The sequence below is a fragment of the Sorex fumeus genome, unplaced genomic scaffold, assembly GCF_029834395.1.
Source record: "Sorex fumeus unplaced genomic scaffold, SorFum_2.1 ptg000073l, whole genome shotgun sequence".
NCBI lineage: Eukaryota > Metazoa > Chordata > Mammalia > Eulipotyphla > Soricidae > Sorex > Sorex fumeus.
The window spans coordinates 10,920,722-10,946,062 of NW_026606130.1; the positions used below are offsets into that span (position 1 = coordinate 10,920,722).

The 25,341-nt window shown below is 38.3% G+C and overlaps 1 protein-coding gene across 2 annotated transcripts in view; it reads left to right on the forward strand.

The window, feature by feature from the left end:
* OPHN1 (oligophrenin 1) overlaps nucleotides 1-25,341 on the forward strand; it is a 553,120-nt gene that overhangs the window by 337,930 nt on the left and 189,849 nt on the right. For both annotated transcript variants that reach the window (XM_056130029.1, XM_056130028.1), the window contains exons 11-14: nucleotides 11,259-11,350; nucleotides 13,717-13,795; nucleotides 23,795-23,828; nucleotides 24,371-24,433. In XM_056130029.1, coding sequence (XP_055986004.1) covers nucleotides 11,259-11,350; nucleotides 13,717-13,795; nucleotides 23,795-23,828; nucleotides 24,371-24,433 — 268 coding nt within the window. The remainder of the gene's footprint in view (nucleotides 1-11,258; nucleotides 11,351-13,716; nucleotides 13,796-23,794; nucleotides 23,829-24,370; nucleotides 24,434-25,341) is intronic.

The following is a 25,341-nucleotide window of genomic DNA, read 5'->3' on the forward strand; positions in this document are numbered from 1 at the left end:
TCTTCCTTGATGGCTTCTCTACACTGTTTTGTGATCTCAGATGTTTGGTTGCGGTTGCCTGAGGCATGCGCCAATCACGTTGATGAATAAGCTCAAGAGTATTCAAAGACAGGCTTTTTTGGGGGGTTATCTCTCTTTTGGCGTTCCTCGCACAATCATGGAGGTGCTGAACCAGTCGATCATATTCCTTGTCAATGTTGTCAATGATGGCATCTTCCCATGTTGCCGCAACAGAGCCAAAGAGCTCCCAGTTGATGACCGTTCTGGGAGTTCTCTTCTTAAACTTTGCATTCCTTTCTCTCTGCTCTGTGAAGTAGAATTTTGCATGAAGGAGAGAGTAGTCTGATCCTGTTTGGAATTTTGAGATGACAGAAACATCAGTCAGTCAAAACAGTCGATTGAATATGATGTGATCAATTTCGTTGTGGAGCTGTCCACCGGGAGACTTCCGTGTCCAATGTTTAGATTCGGCCTTCAGGAACTGTGAATTAACATGGATGGTCTTGGTCGACATGATGAACTCAGATAGTTTGTCACACTGTTAGTTCTGTTCTAGGCCATCAGTCGCGATGTGGAGTTCTTTGGCTGATCTTCTCGGTACTATCTTGGCATTAAAATCACCAACAATGATCTTGTAGACGGTGTGGTCTTCTTTATAGAACTTCTCCAGCTCCATGTAGAACTTCTCAATTTCTCCTTCATCATAATTGGATGTTGGTGCGCAGACAATGAAGACAGAAACTGCTGGCAGTGAGCCACATCTATTCAAGTGTAATCTTCTGATTTGGGTTGTTAGGCATTTGAATGCTCATGGATACTTAGGTGATAGAGTTCAAATTCAACTTTTAACTGGGCAGCAATTTTGGGGTGTGCACATGACTGCCAAGGCTTCCAAAAATATAGGGGGGTAGAGGAAGGTGTACAGTTCTGAATCTGAGAAAACCTGGTGATTTCAGTCATAAAGGCCTGCATACCTGAATTTGCAGCACGTTAATTTATAGTTGAGGATTGTTTCTAAGACCATGGAGTCCCAACAGAGGTATGGTGGTAATTTTGGAGTGTGGGAGTGAGCAAATGCTGGTGCTCTGTCTGGGTGGACCCTGGTCTTCCCTGCCCCCCAGAGTGTCCCAGAGTTTTCAACCATGAGCAGGTGTCTGAAAAATTCTGGACAGTTAGTTGATTCCTTTTAAGATTGATTTATGAGCCTCTGGAGCATGGCCTGTAGATGAGCTTACATGGCGCTGAAGTTGATTTGTGTGTCACATTTTTTCTTTACTTTGGCAAAATTGCTTTCTTATTGTGTACCAGTTTCCTCATCACAATAATGACAATAATAGTATTATAGTTCACAAAAATTCATAAACCATTATTATATAATTATATACAGTAATATATTACTTTACATGTCTTATATATATATTACTGTCCTTAATGAGCTATAAATCAAATGGGGAAATTAGGCATGAATACCGGAATTTTTTGGACAATTACATATTTATTTAAACACTATGGTTTACAAAGTTGTTCATAATATAGTTATTTCAGGCATTTAAGGCTCCAGTACCAATCCTACCACCAGTGTGACCTTCCCTCCACCTTTGTCCCAAGTTTTCCACCCACCACCCAAGCCTTCCCCCTTGAAGGGCACAAAAATTTATTTTATATTGCTTGTTATAACAAAATTGTAAGTGGATCCATCAACAATATTATAGTGAAAGAAAATTTATGAAAATTATTATATCTTTATAATGGTGTTATTAAAGCCATAGTCTGAGGATATACTGGGATGTTCATTGAAAACTGAGACTTTTGTTATTGTTTGAGTTTATTGAGATTATTGGCTTCTATTTTACTTTTCCTTCTAATTTGTTGTGCTCCTACTTAGCTGTCAGTATTGTTAAATCTGGAGATGTCTCATGGCCATGTCTATATGTTCCAATATATGTAGAACTGAGATGATTCTTGCCCTGCCCTCCTCCTGAGAAGATCTTAGAGATTTTATCCTGAAAAGCAGTGTACCTTGGTATACCTTTGACTTTCAACAGCTCTGTACATCTTTTGCGATTATTTATGAAGCAGTCAAGCATGGCTCTTTACATTGTGGAGGCCGTGAGGTGTGAGTGTGGCTGCTGGGGCTTTGGTAGGGTGGAGACTCAAACTGCACTTCTCCTAATGGAGCCACAGAGTTTTCAGAACAAAGACCAGTGTACCTGTCAGTTTCAATGGTTTGACATGGCATCTTTTTGTTGTTGTTGTTAATTTTTATTAGTGAAACACCATGTGATACAGTTGTGGACATCACAAGTTTTTGCACTTGGGTTTCACTTATACAATGATCGAGTGCCCATCCCTCCACCAGTGCCCATTCTCCACTCCCAATGATCCCAGTATCCCTCCCCGCCATCTCCCCTATCCAATCCCACCTCTGTGGCAGGGTATTCCCTTTTGTTCTCTCTCTTCTATTGGTTGCTGAGTTTTGCAAAAGAGGCATTGAGTGGCAATTATGTTCCGTCTATAGTCTACTTTCAGCATATATCTCCCATCATGAGAGTATATTCACAACACCATTTACTTGGTGTTCCCTTCTCTATCTGAGCTGCCCTTTCCCATAGAATGTGCGGCTGGCCTTCAAGCCATGTAGTGAACCTCCTGGTACTTATCTAGATTATTCTTGGATGTTAGTCTCCTATTTTGTTACTTTAAATTCCCCAGATGAATGCAATCTTTCTATGTCTGTCCCTCTCTTACTGACTCATTTCACTTGGCATGATACTTTCCATGTAGTACCACTTGTATATAAATTTCATGACTTCATCTCTTCTAACAGCTACATAGTACTCCGTTGTACAGATGTACCAAAGTTTCTTTAACCAGTCATCTGTTCGCAGGCACTCGGTTTGTTTTCCAGATTTTGGCTATTGTGAACAGTGCAGCAATGAACATAGAAGTGCAGATGTCATTTGAACTGTACTTTTTTTCCTCTCTTGGATATATTTCCAGGAGCGGTATTGTTGGAAAAAATGGGAGCTCAATCTCTAATTTTTGGAGAATCGTCCATACTCTTTTCCAAACGGGCTGAACCAGTCAGTATTCCCACCTGCAGTGAAGGAGAGTCCCTTTCTCTCTACATCCACGCCAACACTGGTTGCTTTTGTTCTTTTGGATGTGGGCCAGTCTCTGTGGTTGAGATGATATTTCATTGTTGTTTTGATCTGCAGCTCCCTGATTAGTGATATAGAGCATCTTCTCATGTGCCTTTTTTGCCGTTCGGATTTCTTCTTTGAGAAAGTTTCTGTTCAGTTTTGATGGGGTTGTATGTTTTCTTATTGTTGAGGTCAACCAGTGCTTTGTATATCCTTGATATCAACCCCTTATGAGATGGGTATTGGGTGAATACTCTTTCCCATTCTGTAGACGACTTGGTATCTCTTATATTAGTCATGAGGCTATAAAACTGATCCATACATGGCAGTAGATTTGGGATAATACCAGAAGCTATATTATTGGAAAACATAGAAGGCAATGTATTCGAATTGGGAAGAGTTTTGAGGGATTAAAGTTGAAGTGTAGTTTATAACTATAGTTTATAGTGTATACAAAAGTGTTTTTAGTCTATAGAACAAAAGTTTAACTTGAAAAGAATAGTCAATTTCTGTTGAGTAAATAGTACATGTAATGTTATCATCATGAAAGAACATAATAAATCTCTGAAGTGGGCACATATTGCACTGATAGAACAGAAAACAGATGGGTGGTTGGAAATGAAGCTGGAGTGGTGGGTAGTGCCTATGATGTTAAGCTTTGATATAGTCCTAAACCTGAGAGACTAGTGTTTAAAGAGGTAAGTTTGTATATATTTTATTAACCATTATTTTATCAAAATATTATATATTAACATGTTGAAAATACATATCAAATTATTTAGTTAGAACTGAGATTTTATTTTACATGAGCACTAAATGGTCAGGTGGCTGAAAGTGTAAATTAGGAAGATATATTAGATGATCAGTCACAATTGCCACGTTAATGGCATAATTCTAGATACAGATGAGTCACTCGATCAATATTTCTGAGTTTGAGACAGCAATAAGGGTAGTTTTTTCACATTTAATAGATTATAAAGTTAGTGATGAAAGAGGTTTTTTCCTGCTCATCTGTTTTCTAGCTAATGAATAATATAATTGAGAAAAGACTTCAGGTATTAGTTTGCTCATGTATTACTATTAGCAGTATACCGACTTGGGAGACTTTAGGTAAATATGAAAAAATAATTTGGTGTTTGGGAAAAGAAACGTTCCATTTTTATTCTTAAATTATACTTTATATTTCCTATGTTACATATTTTACTGATAATATATATTTCTTATATCATTCATTTTATTCTTATTGTCAAGAATCTTGTGGTTGGGAAAAGAAATATCTACCAATTTTCATCTAGTATTTCAATAAGAATGGCTGGAGCGATAGCACAGTGGTAGGGTGTTTTCCTTGCGTGCAGCCAGCCCGGCCCAGCCGGGTTCGATTCCTCCGCCCCTCTCGGAGAGCCCGGCAAGCTGCAGAGAGTATTCAATATGCCAAACACAGTAACAACAAGTCTCAAAAATGGAGATGTTACTGGGCCCGCTCGAGCAAATCGATGGATGAACAATGGGAGGACAGTTCAATAAGAAAGTGTTGCAAAGACCATTCAACTCCAATACAACCTTGTTACCTAGGTTTCTTTGCTAACAAGAGATTATGAAAATTTAAATCTGTATGCACAATAAAGTAATTAAGTTTTTGGAACCCCTTGGAAAAAACATTTCTCCAGTACTTAAGTTAATACTCAGTGAATTTCTTATTTAATCTACCATGCTTGGAAATCAGCATGAGTTTACCTTGAGCATTCTTTCCCAGTGTCAAATATTGACTTTTTAAATAATTTTTATTGGATCACCGTGAAGTACAGTTACAAATTTGCATGATGGTGTTTCATTCAAACAATGCTCAAGCACCCATTCCTTCACCAGTGCACATTTCACCACCATCGTTCCTAGTGTCCCATCCTCCACCCCCACACTACCTCACTCCCTGCCTCTGTGAGAGGTACAGTCTTTCTTACTCTCTCTCTAATTTTAGGCATTGTGATTTGAGATACAGATACTAAGAGACCATTGTGTTTGGTCCCTGGTCTACTTTCAGCACATATCTCCCAACCTGGGCGATCCCTTCAATCATCATTTACTTAGTGGTCCCCTCTTCATCCTAACTGCCTTTTCCCCCAGGACATGAAGCTGGCTTCCAAACCATGGTGTGATCTTCCTCGTCCTTATTTCTACTGTCCTTAGGTGTTAGTCTCATATTAGGCTACTCTATATTTCACAGATGAATGCAGTTCCTCTATGTCTGACTTTCTCTTTCTGACTATTTTCACTTAGCATGATACTCTCCATGTCTGTCCACTTATATGCAATTTCATGATTTCATCTCTTCTAACAGCTTCATAGTATTCCATTGTGTAGATGTATCAAACTTTCTTCAACCATTCATCTGTTCTTGGGCACTCGGGTTTTTTCCAGATTCTGGCTATTGTAACTGTGCTGCAATAAACAAATAAGTGAAGATATCATTTCTATTCTATTTTTTGCATCTCTTGGATAGATTTCCAGGATTGGTATTGCTGAGTCATATGGAAGCTCAATTTCTAGGTTTTTGGAGGAATGTCCTTATTGTTTTCCAAAAAGGCTGGGCCAATTGGCATTCCCACCAGCAATAAATACAGATACTAATAAATGAGAGTCCCTTTCTCCCCACATCCACACCAGCACTGGTTATTCTTGTTCTTATTAATGTGTGCCAGTTTCTGTGGTGTAAGATTAATGTCGGTGGGCCTCACAGGTGGCTGATGTGAAGCTGGGAGGAGAAAGACTGGTCATTTTCTCCCCAACCACCTCTGCCACCCCAGACCCGGGGTTACTGGGCTCTTGTCTTGTCTCTCAGAACAGAATTTCAGGAGTAGATAAGCAGTGAAACAAATAGATTTTATTTGGAGGATTTTTAAGGTGTTGAGGGGGGGGGGAGAAAGAGAGAGAGAGAGAGAGAGAGAGAGAGAGAGAGAGAGAGAGAGAGTAACGTACTCAAGAGAGAACACAGGCTTCTCTAAGGACGGAGAGAGAGCCCCTACACAATCCTAGCATTATACACAAAAGCATGAAAGTACACATCTCAAGAGGGGAGATGTGGGCGAGGTGACACATGTGCTCGGGCACCACATGTGCTTGGCCACGTGGGCGTAAGCCCACATGGGCTCAGGCAGCATATGCGCTCCCTTCCTTTGTTCAAGGTGGCCTTTATAGGATTTCTCCAAACTTCCCTCACATGGGGCTTCTTCCTAGGTAAAAGCCCCTTTGCTAAGGAGGTTACCAGGGATATTGCGAGTGGTGATGGTCTTCTTTGGGCTGAATCACTAAAGTTAATTGGATTAAAAGGGAGGTCCTAGGATTTTGAAAAAAAGGAACTTCATGGGGTGGGGAGGGGTCCTATATCCTCAGGGTCTGTGGATGGTCTAATCAGGTCTTTGTTTTCTGTATCCACAAGGTGGATCAGTCCTATAATTCTTCTTCCATGAAACTTTGTTAATCCAAGTTTCATTCCCTTTCCCTATCTACCTGCCAACATCAAGATAGTACCTCATTATTGTTTTTATTTGCATCTCCCTGATGATTAGGGAAGTGGAGCATTTTTAGCCATTTTTTAGCCATTTTTAGCGAATTTTTTGGTGCAAGTTCCTGTTTATTTCTTCACCCCATTTTTGATAGGGTTAGAGGTTTTTTTCTTGTAATGTTCTACCAGTGCCCTGTATATATTGAATATTAAGCCCCTATCTGTTGGTTATTAGGTAAATATTTTTCCCATTAAGTGGGTTGTTTCTGTATTTTACTCTTTCTTTTGAGGTACAGAAGCTTCTTAGTTTAATGTAATAATATTTGTTTATATTTGTTTCCTCTTGCTTGGTTAGTGGTGTTTCATCTTTAAAGATGCCTTTAGCTTCAATGTCATGGAGGTTTCTGCCTAAATTTTCGTTCATGTACCTTATGGATTCAGGTCTGATATTGGGTCTTTAATCCACTTTGATCTGACTTTTGTGCTTGATGTTAGACAGAAGTTTGAGTTCATTATTTTGTGTGTAGCTGTCCAGTTTTCCCAGCTCCACTTGTTGAAGAGGCTTTCCTTGCTCCACTTAACATTTCTTGATCCTTTGTCAAAGATTAAGTAATTGTATGCTTTATAGGCTGTGTCAGAATATTCAACTCTGTTCCATTGGTCTGTGGGTCTGTTTCTGTTCCAGTACCATGCTGTTTTAATTGCTACTACTTTGTAGTATAGTTTGAGATTGAGGAAGGTGATTTCACCCATCTTCTTTATTCCAAGGATTGTGTTTGCTATTCATGGGGGCTTATTACTCCATATGAATTTCAGACGTGCTTTGTCTATTTCTTTGAAAAGTGCCATCAGTATTGTTATAGGGACTTCATTGAATCTGTACAATACTTTGGGGAGTATTACCATTTTGAAATGTTAATCCTCCTAGTCCATGAGCAGGGGATGTGCCTCCATTTCCTAGTGCCCTTTTTCATTTCTTGAAGTATTGTTGTGTAGTTTTCTTTGTATATATCCTTTATCTCTTTGGTTAGACTAACTGCAAGGGACAAAATTTCTTTGGAGTACTATTGTGAATGGGATTTTTTTCTTTAATGTCGCTTTCTACTTTTAGATTATTTTTTCATAGGAAGGCCAACGAATTTTGGGTATTGATTTTGTAAACTGCCCCTCTGCTATAAAATCCTTATTATTTCTAGGAGCTTTTCTGTTGAGTCTTTAGGGTTCTCTAAAGCATAGTATCATGTAATCTGCCAATAGTGATAGCTTAAATTCTTCCTTTCTAATTGGATGCCTTTGGTATCATTTTCTAGCCTACGTGATATGACAAGTACTTCCACTACTATGTTGAAAAGAAGTAGTGAGAGTGGGCAGCCTTGTCTTGTACCCGATCTTAGAGAGAAGGCTCTCAGCATTTCCCCCATTGAGAATAATGCTTGCTGTGTGATTGTGGTAGATGGCGTTGACTATATTGAGGAAAGTTCCTTCGATTCCCATTTTGCTGAGAGTTTTTAATCATAAATGGTTGCTGGATCTTGTCAAAAGCCTTCTCTGCATCTATTGATAGAATCATATGGTTTGTATCTTTTCTTTTATTAATATGATGTATTATGTTGATTGATTTGTGAATGTTAAACCATCCTTGCATACCCGGATGAATCCTACTTGGTCATGATGTATGTTTTTTTTATGAGCCATTGGATTCTGTTTGCTAGTATTTTGCTGAGGATCTTTGCATCTGTGTTCATCAAGGATATTGGTCTGTAATTCTCTTTTTTGTGGTTCTTCTGTCTGATTTTGGTATGAGGGTAATATTTGCCTCATCAAAACTCTTTGGAATTTTTTTCTTTTTTCAGTTTCTTGGAAAAGCTTGAACAGGAATGGAAGTAGGTCCTCTTTGTAGGTTTGGAAGAATTCACAAGTGAATCCATCTGGGCCAGGAATTTTGTTTTTTAGGAGAAATTTTATTACTATTTAAATGTCCTTGTTAGTGATAGGTTTGTTCAGGTATTCCAAGTATTCTTGGGTCAGCTTTGGGAGATTATAGGAGTCCAAGAATTTATTCACGTCTTCAAGTTTTTCTAGTTGTGTAGCATAAAGCTCTTCAAAGTAATCTCTTATTATCCTTTGAATTTTGTAGGTTCCGTTGTGATGTGTCCCTTTTTGTTTCTGATTCTGTTTATTAAGGGTCTCTCTTTCTTATTCCTTGTGAGTCTTGCTAATGTTTTATCAATCTTGTTTATTTTCTTAAAGAACCAGCTCTTGGTTTCACTGGTCTTTCGGATTGTTTTTTGGGTTTCCGTGTCATTAATTTCTGCTCTAAGTTTTATTATTTCTTCCCTCCTGTCTGGTTTGGACTCCTTTTGTTGGTCATTCTCCAAAATCTTAAGCTGTGAGGTGAGTAAGTTATTTTGACTAACTCTTCTTTCCTGATGAGTTATTGTAGAATTATAAACTTTCCTCTTAACATTGCTTTTGCTGTGTCCCATAGGTTCTGGTAGCTCATGTCTTCATTCTCATTCATTTCCAATAATTTTTTGATTCACTCTTTGATTCCTTCTTAAGCCACTCGTTATTTAGTAGTGAGCTGTTTAATTTCCAGGTGTTTGATTTGAATATCTGTCTCTGGGTATTATTTACTTAGATTTTCAGTGCATCCAGATTTGAAAAAAAATTGATAGTTTTTATCCTCTTAATTATATATAGGTATGTTTTGTGGCCCAGTATGTGTTCTATCTTGGAGAATGTCCCAAGTGCACTTGAGAAGAATGTGTATTCAGCTTTTGGGGGGTGAAATGTGTTATATATGTCTACTAGACCCCTGTCTTTTATTTCTTCCTTCAGATAAAGTATATCCTAGCTGACTTTGAGTCTTGTTGATCTATCAAGAGGTGATAAAGTGGTTTTGAAGTCCCCAACTATTATTGTGTTGCTGTCAATATCTTCCTTCAAGTCTATGAGGAGTCATTTTAAGTATTTTCCTCATTAGGTGTATACACATTTAGTAAAGTGAATTATTCCTGATATACCAATCCTTTGATAATTAAGAAATGACCTTCATTTTCTCTTGTAACCTTCAGTCTGAAGTCTATTTGGTCTGATATTAATATGACCACTTCCACTTTTCTGAGGGAGCTGTTTGCTTGTAGGATTGATTTCAATCCTTTCATTTTGAGTCTATGTTTTCCTGTTCAGATGTGTTTCTTGCAGGCAGCAGAATGTTGGGTTCAGTTTTTGGATCAATCCTGCCACTCTGTGTCTTTTAATTCGTGCATTTTACCCACTGACATAGAGAAAGATTATTGTTTTGGGATTTTGTTCCATTTCTCTGCCAAAGTTTGGTGTATTTGAGGGGGTTTTCTTGTCTTGTGAGAGCACTTCCCACCCCAAGGACTGAGTCCCAGCAGCTGACCTCCACTACCCAACTGCCACCACACTCCGGGCCACTTTCCAGACACTCTGGCTGAGCCTCATGCATGACTGAAGTCCCCGGAACCCAGGCAATGTGAAACTTTGAGACCTTGGACTCTGGGCTCAACGGGACCCAGGAGCAGAGATCCTCTGTCTGCTTCTCCCAGTCTCTGGCACCCAGGGGCCACACCTATAAGCCAATCCCTGTAGGCGCCAGATAGTCTCCAGTGATTCTTATGTTATTCCTCTTGGCTTCATCCTGATTTTCTCTTGACATCTGTTGATTTATTTTGAGGTTCTTTACCATGTTTTGCTGTTGTTTGGAGAGTCTCTGCACCTCATCTTGAAGCTCACTGATTCTATCCTCAGCAGTTGTTACTCTGTTGCTGAGGCCTTCCACTGAGTTTTTCATTTTGCCTCCCAAGGTTTTTAGGCCTGTCATTTCTACTTGTGTTTTTGTTTACATTTCCTCCACCTCCACTTTCATTTCCTCTTGTATTTTATCAGCAGTGTGTTCCATTTCTTCTTTGAACTCCTTATACTTCCCTAAAAGGTCTACTTTAAATTCCTTATCTGAGAGGTTATAGAGTTCATTGCTACTGTTTGATTCATCTGGGCTAGAAATTTCAATCATTATGCTTGGTGAGGTTCTGTTTTTGTGTTTTGGGGTTTTATCTAATATCATTGTATGTTTTGACCCTTACAATCAGGTTATCTTTGTGAATGTAGATACCTTATTGATAGGTATGTGTGGGACCCAGGGTAACTAGTGCCTCAAATGTGTGGTTCAGAGAATGTAAGTTCTTCTCACGAACTGGATCACTGGTCAGGGAAATTGGTGCACCTGAGACAGGAAGGTGGAGGAGCTGGAAGGTGGTGGTTGGGGGCAGTATGCTAGCCCGCAGGGTGTTGAGGCGAGTTTGGGTCTGGCTGCCTGGATGGGGTGCACATGTGGGGACTGGGTCACTGGTTGGGAAGTTGGCACTCCTGGGAGAGGAAGGTGGAGGCCTCAAGTATTTATTCTTGAACTCGAAGAAAACTTTAGCCATCTTACCAAAACTTTTGTTTAGAGATAATTTTTTCTTTTAATCTTCCATGCCCCTGGAGATAAATTTTTTTCTTAGACTACAGATTACATCTGATTCTTTGGCCGAAGATGCTTCTGTGAATCTGTTTAAAAATCATTATTAATCATTTTCTTATATCAGGGACCCCTGGATTTAACTCTGAAGTACTGTGTGAGAAGGAAGACAGAGTCTATTGACAAGAGGTTCTGTTTTGATATAGAAACTAATGAGAGGTAAGCTGCACTGATGTAAATTGGAAGCCCCACAAGCCCCATTCCCACTCCACACTCCTTTCTCAGGAGCTGTGGCAGGGTATTTACTTTATTTCCCTCTGTCACCTCTTACTATTGAAAACAAAGTAATTTTTTCATGCTATCTTTGTCTTAGTTTATTGACAGTTTTACAAAGGAATTCTTGTCATAACTAGTCCATACTTTGATTTTTGCTAACAGTCCACTTTACTTGCCTGCACTCAGCAGAAAAAGTTACTCCTAGTGTTGGGTTTTAATTTTCTAACAGATATGCAAACGATCAGCAGTTGGTGAACCTGCAAAAAGAAGAAAATAACAAAATTCATTCTTTTAAAAAGTTTACCTAATGTAAGACACAAGAATAATTGCATTGGAAAATATATTAATGGAAAGGTAGATGGGGTGGATTGTGTTAGGTTAAATTTTCCCCCAACTTGGTGCTAATACGATTCACGCATTTTTGATTATACAGAGATTTATTTAAAGTAGAATTAATTTGTTATAATTTTTTATGATTGAAACAAAGACCTTCAAACTCATTTATTGATTGAATTTCTTTCTCTACATTGTTCTTTTCTTGTTTACTGAACCCGGACAACTTTACACAGATGAATTTAGTCTTTAAATTTTTAAGGAGCTGGAGCCCTAGTACATCTGGTAGGGGAATGCAGCCTGTATGGGTTCAATCCCTGACACCCCCTAGTGGTATGCTGAGCACAGTAGTGATGTGAAGTGCAGAGCCAAGAGTAAGCCCTAACTACCATTGGCTGTGGCCCCAAAATAAAAACAAAATAATAATTTAAAGTTATTGTTAAGAAATCATACTATATTTTCGGACGCTGATCCAAACTTAATAAATAAATATATTTTCAATTTTTTGTCATGAAAAACCCTTATTTAGAACAACGGAGGCACCAGCTACCATGATAAAGTTTTCAAATTTTATTTGTCTATTATTTCTATGTATGGAGAGGTAGATGGAATGGAGGACGATGCTAGTGCAGAAAAGAATCATCCAGTTGTTTGGAAAGGAAAATTAAGGTTGAATTACAGTACCATATCACTTGTATCACTTGTCATCCCGTTGTTCATCGATTTGCTTGAGCGGGTGCCAGTAACGTCTTCATTCATCCTGCTAGCATAGCCCAACTGCGTATTGAGGGCTCTTTCAGGGTCAGATTAATGAAGCCCATTATTGTTACTGTTTTGGGCATATCAAATAAACTATGGGTAGCTTGCCAGGCTCTGCTGACAATACCATATAAGTACTATATAAATATATGAAGAAAACTATTTTATTGATTAGATTAATACAAGACAATTCATAGGTTTTTTTAGTTGTCTGACAGAAGCCTTGTATTTGGAAAATTAAGGGTAGCATGGCAGCATTAAGAAAATGTTTCTTTTTTAAACAATTGTAGTACAAGCAAACTTTATTCTTGAATGAAATGGTTGATTGTCAACATCAAGTTATGTTTTAGAGTTCTAGAAAAACATGTTTTTATGGTTTTTGTAGTCTTAAACTGAGAGGATCACTCTAGATCAGGTATCCTTAAAAAATTAGAATAAAATTGGATGTTACCATGTTTTCCCTGCAGAAGAGGTTATTTATATTGGCTAAAGAATGAATATGTAATCTTTCTTTGAAACAAATGTAATTTTGGCTATATACTTTGTGTTGCCTACGGTCATCACATAATGTCTCAAATTTCCCTTTGTAAACTATAGATTACTTTTGTACCAGATATAAACTTTCTAAATAGAGTAAATTAATTAATATATATGAAATAATTAGCACCTTTAGGATGGAGAGAGATTACAGTGGGTGCTTGTCTTGTACATGGCTGACCTATGTTTAATCTTTGGAACCCTCTATGGTCCATCAAGACCTGAGCATGGCCAGGTGTGGCTCCAAATCAAAAACAAACAATAGCCTGGCATTTACTAGTCATGTAATAGATATTTTATTTGTGATTATCAGAATGACATTTGTTAAAATCAGACAAAAATTCTGTTCCCCATTGCTGGAAATATTCCTTGGTTATCCAAGTAGAAGTAGCAAAGCCGTTTTCCTGCTAAACTAATATCCCCGTGATGAATGTACTCATTCCCAAGCGCATATCTAATCACAGACTTCCAATAAAGAGGGCTTGAAAGACTCTCGGCTTGGTTTAAGCACAATGGAACCAATATGTAAATTTTATTTAATCTAAATAAAATGGATTTTGAATAATTGGAATATTACTCTCCCTACTTAGTGTATATGTCCCAGGAAGAAAGGGACTAGAATAAAGACCCAGTTCTTTCAGGTGAGTTTTCTGCATTGAACTTTTAATTTTATTCCTCAGGCCAGGAACTATAACTCTACAGGCCCTTTCAGAAGCTAACAGAAGGCTGTGGATGGAGGCCATGGATGGGAAAGAACCTGTAAGTAACCTCACACACTAGGTTAGCTTCACGAATTAAGTAACAACCAGTGATACCAGTGGATGTGGGATAATTTGATGATAATTGAAAATTATGACACAAAATTTTATTTTATTTTACTTTATTTTTATTTTTTATTAGTGAACCTCCATGTGGTATAGTTGTTGAGCTTCCAAATTTTTGTGCCTGGGTTTCAATTATACAATGATTGAGTACCCATACTTCCACCGGTGCCCATTCCCCACCTCCAATGCTGCCAGAATCTCTCCCATCCCCTTATCCCCCCATCCCACCCCACCCCTGCGGCAGGGCTTTCCCTTTTGTTCTCTCTCTCCTTTTGGGTACTGTGGTTTGCAAAAGAGGCATTGAGTGGCTATCATGTTCAGTCTATAATCTATTTTCAGCATGCATCTCTCAAACTAGGAGGGTCCTCCCAACACCCTTTTCTTGGTGCTCTCCTCTCTATCTGAGCTCCCTTCTCCCTCAGCATGAGCGGCTGGCCTCCAAACCATGGAGTGAACCTCCTGGTACTTCCCTCGGCTATTCTTGGGTGTCTCCCAATTTGTTACTTTATACTACTCAGATGAATGCAATCTTTCTATGTCTCTCCCTCTCTTTCTGACTCATTTCACCTAGCATGATACTTTCCATGTAGTACCACTTGTATGTAAATTTCATGACTTTATCTTTTTTAACAGCTGCATAGTACTCCATTGTGTAGATGTGCCAAAGTTTCTTTGACCAGTTATCTGTTCTCTGACACTCGGTTTTTTCCAGATTTTGGCTACTGTGAATAATGCAACAATGAACATAGAAGTGCAGATGTCATTTGGACTGTACCTTTTTGCCTTGCCGGGATATATTCTCAGTAGTGATATTGCTGGGTCAAATGGGAGCTCAATTTCTAATTTTTTGAGAATCGTCCATACTATTTTCCAAAAGGGCTGAACCAGTCGACATGACCACCAGCTTTCAAGAAGGGTCCCTTTCTCACTACATCCCCGCCAACACTGGTTACTTTTGTTCCTTTGGATGTGGGCCAGTCTCAGTGGTGTGACATGATATCTCGTTGTTTTGATCTGTATCTCCCTGGTGATTAGTGATGTAGAGCATTTTCTCATGTGCCTTTTAGCCATTTAGATTTCTTCTTTGGGAAAATTTCTGTTCATTTCATCATCCCATTTTTGATGGGGTTAGGTGTTTTCTTCTTGTAGAGTTCAACCAGTGCTTTGTATGTCCTTGATATCAACCCTTTATCAGATGGGTTTTGGGTAAATATACTTTCCCATTCTGTATATTGTCTTTGTATTCTGTTTATTGTATCTTTTGAGTTGCAGAAGCTTCTTAATTTAAGATAGTCCCATTTGGTTATCTCTGTTTCCACTTGGATGGTCAGTGGATTGTCGTCTTTGAAGATACCATTAGCCTTAATATCCTGGAAGGTTTTGCCGACCTTGTCTTCAATGTATCTTATGGATTTTGCCCTGATGTTGATATCTTTAATCCATTTTGATCTGACTTTTTTGCATGTTGTTAGGTGGAGGTCTATGCCCATTTTTTTTCTATGTGGTTGTCCAGTTATGCCAGCACCATATGTTAAAGAGTCATTCCTTGTTTCACTTCACATTTCTTGCTCCCTTATCAAAGATTAGATGCTCATACATTTGGGGTTGTGTGAACGGATATTCCAACCTGTTCCATTGGTCTGTGCCCCTGGCTTTGTTCCAGGACCATGCTGTTTTAATTATTACCACTTTGATTAGAGTTTGAGGTTGGGGAGGGTGATGCTTCCCATCATCTTTTCCCCAAGAATTGCTTTAGCTACTCGTAGGTGTTTGTTGTACCATATGAATTTCAGGAGTGCTTGATCTATTTCTTTGAAGAATTTCATGGGTATCCTTATAGGGATTGCATTGAATCTGTATAATGCTTTTGGAAGTATTGCTTTTGATGATGTTGATTCTTCCTATCCATGAGCAGGGGATGTGTTTCCATTTCCTCGTGTCCTCTTTTATTTTATGGAGTAGCGTTTTGTAGTTTTCATTGTAGAGGTCCTTTACCAATTTAGTTTGGCTGATTCTGAGGTATCTGATTTTCTTGGGCACAATTGTGAACGGTATTATTTTTTCATGTCACTTTTTTCTCATTATTTGCATATAGAAAGGCCATGGATTTTTGATGTTGATTTATAGCCTGCGACTTTACTGTACAAAGCTTTTGTTTTCTTGATAGAGGCTTTATGATTCTCGAGATATAGTATCATATAGTCTGTGAATAGTGAGAGATTGATTTCTTCCTTTCCTATCTGGATACCTTTAATGTCTTTTTTCTGCCTAATAGCTATTGCAAGTACCTCCAGTATTATGTTATACAGAAGAGGCGATAGTGGGCATACTTGTCTTGTCCCTGATCTTAGGGGAAGGGCCCTTAATTTTTCCCCATTGAGGATAATGCTTGCCATGGGTTTATCGTAGAAGGTTTTGACTATCTTGAGGAAAGTTCCTTCAAAACCCATTTTGGTGAGAGTTTTCATCATAAATGGGTGTTGTATCTTGTGAAAAGCTTTCTCTGCGTCTATTGATATGATCATATGGTTTTTATCTTTACTATTGTTGATGTGATGGATTATGTTGATTGATTTCCAAATGTTAAACTGCCCTTGCATCCCTGGGATGAATCATACTTGGGCGTGGTGTATGATCTTTTTGATGAGTTGTTGGATTCTATTTGCTAATATTTTGTTTTATGATCTTCGCAACTGTGTTCATGAGGTTATATTGGCTTATAATTTTCTTTGCTGGTGGTGTCTTTGTTTGCCCTAGTTATTAGGGAGATATGTGCCTCATAGAAGCTGTTTTGGAGGGTTCCTATTTTTTCAATTTCCTGGAAAACCTTGAGGAGAACTGGCAAAAGGTCTTCTTTGAATGTTTGGAAGAATTCATTAGTGAACCCGTCTGGGCCTGGCCTTTTGTTTTGGGGGAGACTTTTGATTACCACTTAAATTTCCTTGGTTTGAATGGGTCTATTCAGATATCCCAAGTCTTCCTGGTTTAATTTTGGGAGATTATAGGAATTCAGGAATTTATCCATTTTTTCTAGGTTCTCTTGTTTTGTGGCACATAGACTCTCAAAGTAGTCTCTGATGATCTTTTGCAATTCATTGGTTTCTGTTGTGATGTCCCTTTTTTCATTTCTGATTCGGTTTATTAGGGTTCTCTCTCTTTCTTTCTTTGTGAGTCTTGCTAGTGGTTTATCAATCTTACTTATTTTCTCAAAGAACCAGCTCTTGGTTTCATTGACCTTTCGATTGTTTCTTTGGTTTCCATGTCGTTAATTTCTGCTCTAAGTTTTATTATTTCTCTCCTTTGGCCAATGTTTGGTTCCTTTTGTTGGTCTTTTTCTAAAATCTTAAGCTGTGTGATTACATTATCTATGTAGGCCCTTTCTTCTTTCTTTCGGAATGCTTCCAACTGACCACCTTGTTATTCAACTTTGAGCCATTTAATTTCCAGGTGTTTGATTTGTTTTTCAATGTCTTTGTATGATTCGCTTCTATCTTGAGTGCATCGTGGTCTGAAAAGTTTGTTGATACTACTTCTATCCTCCTGATTTTATTGAGGTATGTTTTGTGTCCTAGCACGTGGTCTATTTTGGAGAATGTTTTATGTGCACTGGAGAAGAATGTGTATTCTTTCTTTTTGGGGTGTAAAGCCCTGCATAGGTCTATTAACCCTCTCTCTTCTATTTTTTCCTTCAAAGCCAATGTTTTCTTGTTGAGTTTTGTTCTTGTTGATCTATCCAGAGGTGATAAGGCGATGTTGAAGCCTCCGGCTACTATTGTGTTGCTAGCAATGTCCTTCTTAAAATCTGTTAACAGTTGTTTTAACTTCTTAGCTAGTCCCTCATTAGGTGCATATTCATTTAAGAGTGTGATCTCTTCCTTTTGTATCTATCCTTTGATAAATAGAAAGTGTCCTTGGCTGTGCCTTCTAATCTTTTTCAACCTGAAATGTATGTTGTTGGCTACTAGTATGACCACCCCAGCTTTTTTGAGAAAGTTGTTTGCTTGTAGTATTGTTTTCCATCCTTTAAGTTTGAGTCTGTGTTTGCTCTGATTGTTTAGATGAGTTTCTTGTAGACAGCAGAATGTTGGTTTCAGTTTCTTGATCCATTTCGGCACTCTGTGTCTCTAGATTGGTGCATTTAGACCATTGACATTGACCGAGATTATTTTCATGAGGTTTTGTGCCATATTTCTTTAGGAGTTGGTTGTGTTTATAAGTGTTTTCCTTCTTATCTTACAGGAGCCACTTTAATCCTTCTTTTAGATTTGGTTTTGAGTCTATGAAGTTCCTGAGCTGTTTTTTTTTTATCTACAAAATGGTGTATCGTTCAATTGAGTTTGAGTGATCGGTTAGCTGGATAAAGTATTCTTGGTGAGGCTTTCATTTCTTTGAGTTTTTTCACTAAATCCCACCATTTCCTTTGGGCTTGGAGGGTTTCCTCTGGTAGGTCTGCTGTAAATCTTTGGGGTGATAGGTCTGCTGTAAATCTAAGGGGTGCTCCTTTGTATGTGATTTCCTTCTTTGAACTTGCTGCTTGTAGTATTGTGTCTCTGTCCATGGCATCCATTGTTCTGACTATGATATGCCTTGGAGTGTTTTCCTTAGAGTCTCTTTTATCTGGTACCCTCCTGGCTCCTTGTATCTGGATGTCTGCATACTTTAACTCTGGCAACTTTTCCGCAATGATTTCTTTGGCTGCTGCTTTTTCATTGGGGTTGCCACCCTGTCCTTCTGGTACTCCAGTGATTCTAATGATGTTCCTCTTGGCATCATCCCCTTGGTCTCTGATTCTCCTTAGAGCCATTTTGAGGTCTTTTCCCATTGCTTGTTGTTCCCTGTGGGATATCTGTTGCTCATCTTCAAGCTCACTGATCCTGTCTTCAGCTGTATTTGTCCTACTGCTAAATGCACTTACTGAGTTTTTAATTTCGTCTACCAAAACCTTTATTTGTGACACTTCTTTTTTTATGTAGGAGTACTGCTCTTTATTCAGCCATTGATTAGCTGATTGAATTGGGCATGAAATCTACCTTACTTTTTTCCATTTTTTATAATTTTATTTATTGGATCACTGTGGGAGCAGTTACAAAACTTTCGGGTTTAAGTCTCAGTCATACAATGAAACACCCATACCTTCACCAGTGCCCATTCTCCACCCCCAAAAATCCCAATATACCCCCATCCCACACCCTCCCCATACCTGTGAGGCAGATGATTTCTACATTACTCTCTCTACATTGATAACATTCAATATTTTGACACCAGACCCACCATATTATTTGGGATTTTACCTCTGCTGAAAAGGCAACAGTAGACAATTTGTTTTCAATTGCTGGTTATGAATAACATATGATGTCCTGTGGCTGCAGTAGTGGCATTTTTATTTCTGCTCTCATTTCTTTTTGTATTTTCTCGACTATCTGTTCTACTGTTTCTTTCATTTCTTCCTTTAGTTTTCTGGATATCTCCTCCATTGATTCTTTGAGTAGATCCTTGAACATCCTCTGCATTTTGTCTCGGAATTCTTTATTGGAGAGAGCACATTTGTGGATAACCTCGGTTGAGGATTCGTAACTATCTTCTTCATATTCTCCTTGTAGTGGAGATTTTCGCTGTTTCTTAATGTTGTTTTTGGTTGTCTAGAGGTAGAACCTTGGTATTCGCTATCACTGTTCTCTCTTATCATGGGAAAGGATTCTGGATAAGGTCTGTCTGTGGTAGTCACCCTTCTCCCTTTCTACAGTCTGACCTTCCTCTCAGTCAGGCATTATTCTTTGGCTTATGACACGCATTTACTGAAGCTTTGGAGGAAGTACTCTTTAATATTGGGATTGTACAGCTTCTTGTGTACTGGTCTTTTGTTAGAATTGGAGTAGGCGAGGGGAATATTGTTCTATTGTAGTTGAGATGGTCAGAAATTTTTTGCCGGTATTAGGTGATAAAGTGTGGGATGGAAGTCCAGAATGCTGGGAATAGGAAATATTACTGCGGCCCAGAGGAGGCCATGCCCACTTTTGGGGAGGCCATGCCCCCTACGTAGTGGCCACGCCACCAGCTGGTCCCAGGGACACTTCCACCCAGGAACCTGGAATGGAGGGGCCCGAAGAGGTGGATGGGGAGTCCTGCTGCACTCCAGCAGGTGTTCCTCAATGTGTCCTCTGGTTGCCTGGCGGGGGGTGGGTGCTTGGTCTGGAGGGGTTCGAGGCAGCGGAAAAAAGAGGCATGCGGGGTGCGGAAAAGAGGAGTGTTCCCGGCTCCCCCTATGAACCTGGAATGGAGGGGCCCAAAGTGGTGGATGGGGAGTCCCACAGTGCTCAGGCAGATGTTCCCCAATGTGTCCTCTGGTTGCCCGGTGGAGGGGGTCCGGATGACTCAAAATTTTGTTTATTTATTTATTTAAAATTGTTTTATAAATGCAAATAGCTTAGAACAGCCTTCCCATTTGATTATCAGTAAAGTATATTAATGCCAAAACAAACCATTTTGAAATAGATTCTTTACTTTTAGATTTTAAACAAGATTGGCTTTACATATGTTATACACACATATATGTATATAAATAATCTAAATATATTTCAATTTCTGACTTTAGTTTTAATGAATTGAATCTTTTTTTATTTATTTATTTAATTTTTTTTTGCTTTTTTGGGTCACACCCGGCAATGCACAGGGGTTACTCCTAGCTCTGTGCTCAGGAATTACCCCTGGCAGTGCTCAGGGGACCATATGGGATGCTGGGAATAGAACCCAGGTTTGCCACTTGCAAGGCAAACGCCCTACCCGCTGTGCTATTGCTCCATCGAATATTTTTTAAATTTTTTATATTTATTTATTGAATCTCTGTGGGAAAAGTTACAAAGCTTTCCGGTTTAAGTCTCGGTCATGCAATGATCAAACACCTTTCCCTTCACCAGTACTTATTTTTAACCACCAAGAACTCCAATATACCCCCCCCTCCCACCTCTTCCAATGCCTATGAGGCAGATGAATTCTACTTAACTATCTATCTACTTTGATTACATTCATTATTTCGACAAAAGATGCACCATCATTATTTAAAGTTTACACCCAATGCTGAAAAGGCATTGTGAAATAATTTATTTTCTATAGCTGGTTATGAGAACCATATGGTGTCACGCGGCCGCACGATTTTGGATTTCTGATATTTTTCTTATTAAGCCTGGAGGGATTTCTGCCAAGAGCCAGATAATTACGAGATTGGTTTCTGTGGCTCTGGAGCCATGGCTGTGCCAGAGAGCTGCTCACGGGGGGCAACTCGTGACCTCAGTAGGGCATGAAGGACGAGCCAGGAACGCCCCCCTTCCCATGAGGTTGCAGCTGCCCCATCACAGCCAGCTCATACCTGGCTTTCCAGAAATCTCCGAGGCAGCCGCCATCTTGCTGTCCAGGGGAAAAAGGTGGAAGGGAGCGACACCCCTTCTCTCCTGGGGAGGCTTGTTACTGTGGATTAATGCATAGTCCATTTACTTTTCTGCCGCAAGCTACCAGGCTCTGCATTAAGTTCTTGTGCCTCTGGAGCCATGGCCGTGCCAGAGAGCCGCTTGTGGGGGGCAACTCGTGACCTCGGTAGGGTGTGAAGGACAAGCCGGGAATGCCCCACTTCCCATGAGGTTGCAGCTGCCCCGTCACCACCATCTCATACCTGGCTTTCCGAAAAGCTCCCTGACTCAAAATTTTAGAGCTAGATTTTTTATTTATTTGTTATCTCTTATTTGACAAGTGAAGAACTTGATTTCCAGAAAGGCCAAGAGACGTCTCTCTTGTCCTCATGATAATGCTCAAAGAATGCAGCAAAGCTATGCCTATAATACAGGTCTTTTAGCTTGTTTCATTTTTAGACTAAACAGCTTTGTCCACAGGATATATTTAAGAACTAAATTATGCATTTATGCCTTTATTTAAAAAATTGTAACATTAACATATCTCCACATAGACTGTATCTAATTGAACAGGTATATATTGAGCCCCCCCACTTCCCAGTTTATTTTCTTTAAGTGGAGAATTGCTATCTGTGTATCTTAAGGTGTACTTCTTATTGCATTTAGAACATGGGTGTATCAAACATATATGATACCTTGCAAAATTTAATGATTATCAAAGGAAAATACAATATGAGCAGTCAGATATAATTGAACAGCATTTTTTCCTCTTTGGTTATTCCTAGTACATTTCTTCTAGTGCCAGTTGGTGTAATGTCAGTTTCTTAGTGTTGGAATCCTAAACAGTCTACATTTGGATTCCAGTACTACCATTCAATTGTTGTCTGTCCTTGAAAAAATAGCTTCACCCCTCTGAGGGTCAGTCTTCTTCTCACTAAACAAACACTAATCTGTACTCCACCTCTCTCATAGCATTATTTTGAAAAATCAAATGAAATCTAGTCTGTGCTAAAGACAGGTTCTAATATGCTATGTTTAGATAATTCCAACTGGTCTAAAATTGGATGTAAACCTACCAAGTTTCTATAATATTTGGATACCAGTAGGTAGGTGTGGTATCCAATATACTGCTTTAGCTTCAATCCAAAAACTTGCTAAGAGGGTAGTGAATCTAAGTTTTTTTGTATCATCAATGACCTGGAAATAAAGGAAGACTGTACGTATTCCAGATTGATTTTATAGCAACCAAGGAGGTAGCAGGCGATCTGCCCTCCAAAGACCTCCAAAGTGCCTGTACCTATGTTCTCTCTCCCTCTCTAGAAACCTGGAGCTTAACTATCACATACCTGTGGTGTTTCTTTAAGAGGATTCTAGGAGGTTCAGAAAGCCATTTATATATCAATTCCTTCTCCTGAACATACTATCCCTTTATGTTTTAAAAATTGAAGGACGCAGATACCTTTTTATGGAGAACAGTGTTACATAAATGTACTGAATGTAGAATCTTATCGTTTTAATTTTTTCTGACGTTTCAAAAATACCTTATTTATAAAAAGCTTGATTACTTTGTTGTGGAAACAAGGCTGGACAGCGAAGAAATATGTTATTAAATCCAGGTGAAAGTAATATACAGAAAAAAATATTTTAGAAGGGCGTATTAATTTTAGACTATTTGGTAATATTTCTACTTTTCTGAACACTTAAAATTCACTAATGATATTTACAATTCACATACCTTTGCTTAATGTGTCAAAGAGAGATTAGGGCTTAACATATACTCTAACTTAATCATTTTAGAGATGTAAATTTTTTCAGTCTATATTTATGGACAAGGACACAATCCTGACTTCATGAGGTAGAGGCACAGCAGACTAGATTTCAAGAGTCAAATATTTCCTTTTTGTTCTCTTATTCGATATGCCAGACACAGTAACAACAAAGTCTCCAATGGAGACGTTACTGGGCCTGCTCGAGCAAATCGACGATCAACGGGAGGGCCTTTACCTTTACCTGGAGCGATATTACTATCCTATTAGATACTTCAAGGTGACACCGAGAAACCTTCATAGATGCATAAATTTATTTCAGATATAAAATTTTATTTCCACAGAGAAGCATCATTAATTTATTTTTGTTGTGGAAGGTTGATATTGGAAACAATTAAAGCTTACATCAATAATAATTGCCCAGAAATCCTTGAGAGAATCAATTCCTCTCTCCCCTACTCTCTTGGCCTATCATAGCATGTTATAGTCTTCAATAAGTAAATATCTAAAAGTAAGCTACAGCTTCATCAACAGTGAATTGTATGAAATCCAGTGTAACCTTCAAATGTGAATCTAACTATTTTCTAAGCATCTAGGCAAAGGTAATTTTGTTTAGCTCACTTTCCACCTTACTAAAACATTGGAATTGCTAGTGGTTTTGCTGACTTATCAATGGGGGTGTAGTGGTGTAGTATTTCATATTATTTTCCCTACCTATTGTCATTCACAAAATCCACAATAATCATGGCTCTTTTGTTTCTTTTATAGATCTACCACAGCCCCATAACTAAACAAGAAGAGAGTAAGTCAAATTCCTGATCTGTTGACATTATAAGCTATGTACAGTCCTGATCAAAATCATAATTGTATCATTAATGATTTATTATCTTGTTAAAAGTGTGTTTATAAATAATTATTTGTGGAATTACATCAATTAAATTTAATAATATCTGTTTATCGGACTAATAAATCACTTTATTTTAGTTTATGGCAGGGGTGTCAGTAGTAAACTATAGAATTTATTTGGTTTTCCACTTCTAACACTTTATATTTGGTGTTGCTCATTAACTCTTTCATCAGAGTTAACTAAAAGAATTGTGTATTTTCAGACAAAACACTCTCAGTCTACCCTGAATAAAAACATCCTTAATGGTGATATTTTTATGTGGCCCTAATCCCTCATTTTTCCCTGCCATCCATTCACATTTCCACTTAATAGTGATATTTTTATGTGACCCTTATCCCCCATTTTTTCCCTGCCATCCATTCGCATGATCAGTCAATCTTTTAAAGGGGAAATTTGTTTCAGTAAAGTCTAACTATACTTTCCTTTGCTTGAATCAGTGGAGCTGAACGAAGTGGGATTCAAGTTTGTTAGGAAATGCATCAATGTCATTGAGACTAAAGGTAAGATATGAACCATAGTCCCAGTAGTCGTTGAATCTGGTCACTCTAAAATTTGTCATGGGAATTTATTTAAGGTAATATTGTTGCCATCTGTTGGTACACATTTTATGATTGAAGATTGTTTGGAAACAGTGACAGGTGAAATTTGTAAAATTGTAATACATTTCAAAGCAGTGGTTTCCAAGAACAATTTGGATAATTTCTTTTAAGAAAAAAACAATTTCATACAGCTTATAAAGTATTCTTAAATACTACCTGTCATTGACCAACTGTATAGGAAATTTCAATCCTAAAGAAACAATAGTTCAGTTTCTGTCACATTATATAACTGATTTCATAATTTGGAGGTGGGGAACTACAAAGTTAGCCTTAGAGAAATATACAGTCAGTGAGTTTACATTGTCTAAGAGTCTGGATTTTTTGTCAGATATTATTTGAAATGTGGAAGAGTCTTGTATATGAATCAGACTTCTATTTTACCAGTGAAACATTTCAATATTCCTCTATGCACACAAAGCTCTTTGCTTAATATATTCTCTTTCATTTATATCATTGCTTAGGGACAACATGAAGGTTGATATTTCCTTCTTTTTCAATGAATCCCTAGTTCCTTTCCAAGATGACAGCACAGTTCTCAGAGATTTACTGCTACATACCTAAGCATGTATTTTTCTGTTAATATATAATGCATTCCTATCTATTCATATTCATGTGGATGACCAAAAGCATGGCTAAATTAGAGAGATGCTTCAGTATTCCCTGTTACATGAGAGGTTTAGATATCTTGGAGAGAGAAAAGAGAACTTTCATTTGACTGACCTGGAGTTATCCTACCTTTATGGTTATTTAGGTTTCTACCTGTTCTACTCTGAAAGAGATAAAACATTTAGTTATCTAAATAAACTTAC